General features: G+C 39.6%; 2 protein-coding genes across 2 annotated transcripts in view; one reads left to right on the top strand and one right to left on the bottom strand.

Annotated features, from left to right (window-relative positions):
• The window catches only part of LOC106810034, a gene marked incomplete in the record, with an annotated part of 26,667 nt that extends 24,484 nt beyond the window's left edge, over positions 1-2,183 (bottom strand). Inside the window, 1 exon segment of the mRNA XM_014813299.1 lies at positions 1,994-2,183. Coding sequence (XP_014668785.1) covers positions 1,994-2,171 — 178 coding nt within the window.
• Positions 2,184-2,387: 204 nt separating this feature from the next.
• The window catches only part of LOC106810025 (C-Jun-amino-terminal kinase-interacting protein 3-like), a 31,365-nt gene continuing 28,412 nt past the window's right edge, over positions 2,388-5,340 (top strand). The window contains exon 1 of the mRNA XM_014813274.1: positions 2,388-2,842. Coding sequence (XP_014668760.1) covers positions 2,543-2,842 — 300 coding nt within the window. The 5' untranslated portion in view covers positions 2,388-2,542. The remainder of the gene's footprint in view (positions 2,843-5,340) is intronic.

Here is a 5,340-nt window from a genome sequence, read left to right as displayed (position 1 = left end):
CTGCCCGAGAGAAAAATCCAGTCGTCACGGACGACCGGACGACTGTTAAAATTGAGCACTGATGAGGGACAAATATTACTCCTGATTGTAACCTAAGTATATATAATGACATTGTGTATATTAGTGTTTTGTTTATCATTAGACATGGAACTGAATTATTTCTGACTATGGAGTCTTTAACTATGATAATTTGTTCCCTACCTAAATTGGATCAGGGAACTATGATAGCCTTGCATTTTTATGGTGAAATCTGTCACCATACGTTGTCATATGAGCTTTAGTAGTATCAGATCAGGGCATGTGTCTTAATATTACTTTCATAATAATAATGGTTGTAATTTGTTTAAAAAAACTCGCTAATTACAGTGGGTCGTTAGATTAGCTAACAATCCGACATCAGCTTTTTCAGGATGTTACCTGAGTCATTTTGTCTAGTAGACTAGTACCTCAAGATAGTTTGTGAAAAAAATGAACCTTTTTAGGAATTTAAGGTGCAATGATATTCAGTGGCACGTAGCAGTGCTGTTGTTTCTCGAATCTCCATATATATATGCTAACAGCTATCATACAGTGTGTGAGCGGAGCAAGCTGTCACGAAGCAATTTGCATGTGCAGCAAGCTATAAGAGTTTGAAGTTTAAGCTCAATGGTGAATTCAGTTCAGTCATCATCAGTTCACTGAATAAAATAGTTTTTATAAGAAAAGGGCGTCGTTGTGAAAAATATGCAACCCAACTGTGGAAATAAGCCAACCTTTGTCTGAATCGTCAATAAGTTACGAGTAAAATTTATGCTAGGTGTTGTAGATTATATTGGATTTTTGCTATTGCACAGTCATTGTGGACTGTACTTGTAGATACTTGTTACTGTTAGATAAACAAAGATAAACTGTTAGAAAAGCCGATGAGCTAGTCAACAGCATACTTTAAAAATGTGTTGGTATACATTATAAATGCCAATTCAAGTCAGTTCTTTCTTCAATCCCGTCACTATTTGTAAGTGACTCCACAGATTAGGTCAATTTGAATTAAAACCTTACCCATAAAAACACATTGGGTGACTCGGATGGTTAAAATTAGCAGTGACCCAGTAGCCAGTTTAATACGAGTATCTATATTGGATTGTCAATGTTTCATGTGCAGCTAGACTAATTTAAATTGTATACCTACACATCCATAACACATATCTAGCTAGCTTTTATAACAGTGGTTGCATGTAATTTATAAGTGTTACCAAACTACGGAAATTTACATTTTTTTCGGGGCTCCACAAATCATTTTTTTTAAATTGTCAATGATGTGGAATATTTCTACATATATATAGTAAACAGGTGATCAGATTAAAGGCAAGCTATTCGTCTTCAGATTCTAATTTAACCATATATCCAGACCGCAGATCGTTTAATTTCCCTTGTTCGATCCATTGCGGATTTTAGTCACAGTCGGAATGATACAACATGGTGGCGAATTCATAAATTTGGAATTTTGCACAGGGGAGAGATAGTGATTCACTAGGGGACGGCTATGATTGGCTGATTTTGTCTCTTATTTATTTTATTTTTTATTATTTTTGGCTAATTTTGTTTATTTTAGAATTAGGGACAGGGTTAGGGTTAGGGTTAACTGATTTCTATATCCAAAACTTATTTCTATATTCACTATCTCTCTGCTGAGACCTACTAATAAATTTGGTTGCATTCGTCCAAAAAGTCGCTGTAACCCCGTAAGTACCGGTACCCAGCGCATCGTAGCGCACCGAGTGATGGTTACAAAAACGTGGATGTGCTGATTCATTTGGTATATCACATGTGAAGTGTTCTTTGGCGATACTTGGCAAATAAGACAACTACGTGTTTAGCTGCAGCCAATGTTTGAAACGGTCTTCTAACCCTAGCAAGACCGTTTCTTGGAGCTATACAGTTACAGTATACAGTATAATGTAGTCTGTACTGTACTCTGTAGTCTGTACAGTCAGTGACCGGCACGTCAACATACCTGAAACAGCAGTGTCACCCCAAAAGCCTGAAGCACAACCTATTCTGACCGTTTTACCAGATAATGTTTGGTTAGAATATGAACGTTGTGTTTGCCCATTGCTTATTATTGGTGTAAGCAGTGACTTTGTTTTAAAAGCATTTACGCGAAATAACCTAAGATATGCACAGGACGCCATGTTTAAATAACGCCTACCCCGTCGCTACTTCGTGCGCGGTTATTTATTTTGAAGACTCATTTTAAGTGATATATATACAAAACAGCAAAACGATCGTACTAATTATATTAAAAGATTAATAAAAACAGCTATTATGACATAAATAACATTACTAGGGTGAGCGCGATTAAATAATAATAATGTCAGGATATAGAGAGGCGATAGGTCACGTGATCGAACGACCAAGTTGGGAGAATGTCTACATCGTTCCATATTTTGATTTTAAATGGCTGATTTTAATCTGTCATATAATTTTTATAGGACAGTTTTACCAGTGAATTATTACATTAATAATTAACCTGTGCTAATCCCGACGCAACCCAAACATCACAATGGAAAACGACATGGAAATCGTGTATGGAACTAACGAGGACTCGCCCAGTGTGATGTCTGAACGAGTGTCAACCCTTGCCAGCAGCGTATACAAGGAATTTGAGCGAATGATACAAAAATATGACGAAGATGTAGTTAAAGAATTGATGCCTCTAGTCGTAAGCGTCTTGGAGAGTTTAGACCTATCATATCAGGACAATCAGGAACATGAAGTTGAACTGGAATTGTTAAGAGAAGACAATGAGCAGCTGGTCACACAGTATGAACGAGAAAAACAACTAAGAAAAGCATCAGAGCAGGTAGCTAACTATATATTGACTTGATTAAGGTATATAGCTTTAATAATTAGGAAAATGTCATCTTTGTTTACGTGGTTCCTGCGAAAATCTATTTTAGGCTCAAAATCCAATGACATGATGACGTACGGTACACTCATGAAGCCATTTTTATACGGGCATTTGGTTCTGATCTGGTAACTGGAAATAGGAATGTTGCCCTAATCTGTAAAGTGCGGCACTCACATGTGGGAGCCTTTTCATTACCGATATTCACATGTTGTTCATGTGTTTTTTTTATTGGTGCATGCAGAATAAGTTTACTAGACCATAACGTGACAATGATTGTGAGAGTGCCGGTGCTCTGGCATAAACCAAAACAACCGCAGTTCTGTTTACTGCAGGAGTAGCCACTGAGTTTTGTATGATATTTGCACATCTTCACCATTGACAGCAGTTCACCACACTCACATTACATTTCTATATATAAAGGTTTATATATATCTCAGGGTTCTCCCTACGTTGCGCAAACGCCCGCGCCCCGGTTGGGAAAACTCCCCCCTGTTTGAATCGTTGCGCCCCGTTTGAATCGTTGCGCCCCGTTTGAATTACCTCCGCCCCGTTTAAATTCCACCACAATAAAAGTTTGCCAGCGCGGGAATCGACCGTCAAGATTTCCGATCGACCAGGACGACGCGACTCCCCGACGCTGTATTTTACCGTACCACGCAGCACTCATACAGTACACAAGTTAAGCCCTGTAAGCTAACTGACACCGACTCCGGCCTGACTATACTATACAAGAACCCAAATACCGTCTATGGTGTGAGTGCGATTTCTCGCATTAATAGTCGTACGGTAAAAATACACGCCCGGGACCCCCCCCCCCTCCCACCTACCCCTCCCCTCCCCCTGTTTGATTTCATCCGTGGGAACCTTATCTGGGTCAAATTAACGCGAGTCCGTAGTAAAATACTCCTGATTAACTGTCGGACTCCCTATTGACGTATCAGGCTGATGTCCGTGTGACTCCCTGAAAATTCTGCCATATGTACTAGCTAGTTCGTTCCAGAGCACGGCCTCGCAGAATTGCGGTATTTTTTCAGCAAATGTCCAAAGAAAATTTGGCAGACGTGCAACCGCATGAATCTTCAAAATAAACACATGCGTTATTGTTAATATCTTTGGGTTTGAACTTCAGGCTGCGGACTCCCTCATTTTGCTGCGGACTCAGCATTCAAAATTAGTGCCAACCCGGAGGCCCGAGGCCACCAAGTTTTTCCCCTCATATTACGCTGAAATACTACGGTTATCGCAACGGCAGTTTAGACAGACTTGTAAACGGGAGCGCATTCTAATACGTTTTGTTCCGTAGACGGGATATCCAAAACATCTAGAGCCGAGGGCAAGAACTCTCTCAACGCATGATTCGCCACACGAACATAACCTCGTGACAGTCAAAGAAATCGATTGCGGCATGTAGCGTAGCCCAGTGTTTTTATGACCGCATAACAATAAGTTCATGTGTCGCAGGGGTTATCGTGGGGAGTGAGGGTACGACCAGTGACACCTGACACGCACGTAATCAAAGCTGTTAACTTAATTCGTCACTTTTCTTTATGCAGAAAGTGGACTATTTTTATTCAGTTAGATATCGAGAAGCAATGTAAACTGTATATACTTCTATTTCATCAAGATTCTAGGCACTTGTAACTTTGCAGATGTGCGGCAGCATTGATCTATGCATGGAGTACCGATGACTGGGGAGGCGAAAAACGAAAGTAAAACCTTTCCCAGAAGCTCCCCCGACATTCCTAGAGTTGAAATATATTATTTGACCAACTCTAAGTTACATGTATGCTGTTGATGCCAATGGTTATTTTTGTATACTATTTTGTTACTCACTGCTAGTAAATAAGCATTTCTGAAGTTGGTGGTCCTGCTGTCCACTAGATTTTCAGCCAAAATTCGAACCCTGTGCGGACTCCCTCTTTTTGAGGGCAGGGAGTCCGACTTGCCATTTCAAAAGATAATTTCTACCCCTGTATATAGTGTGAGCATGATGGACTTGACCCTGCTGCCAGTGATCTTTAAGTTTGCCAGATTATAACGATATATAGATATCATTGGACATGACCACAATGTTATCACAGCTATTGATATAGTCTGTCATTACATGGCAACCATAGATTACATTAGTTCATATCCATGAGCAGTGCTCAATTTTAAGTTTTTTTTTGTGTTGTCCGGAGGACAACCAAGAGAGTAGCATATGGTTGTCCCTCAAGAGTTTTGGTTGTCCGGATATTATTTAACATGTGCTGCATGCGCTCTGCTCACGTGATGCTCAGTGCTGTAAAGCAAAAGGCCTAATCATGTACATTTTGTACGTATTGCAGTGACAGCAGACATGGCCATTTGCATTGTTTCACTCATTATATGAAGAGAATAAAATATTGGTAATGTGGTAAATGATTCTGGGATCAATGACGTATAATAATAGTAATTAAAAGTTGCATTAA

The sequence above is a fragment of the Priapulus caudatus genome, unplaced genomic scaffold (genome assembly GCF_000485595.1).
Source record: "Priapulus caudatus unplaced genomic scaffold, Priapulus_caudatus-5.0.1 Scaffold405, whole genome shotgun sequence".
Taxonomy (NCBI): domain Eukaryota; kingdom Metazoa; phylum Priapulida; class Priapulimorpha; order Priapulimorphida; family Priapulidae; genus Priapulus; species Priapulus caudatus.
The sequence above is the reverse complement of the archived record's forward strand: the minus strand, read 5'-3'. Positions and strand labels throughout refer to the sequence as shown.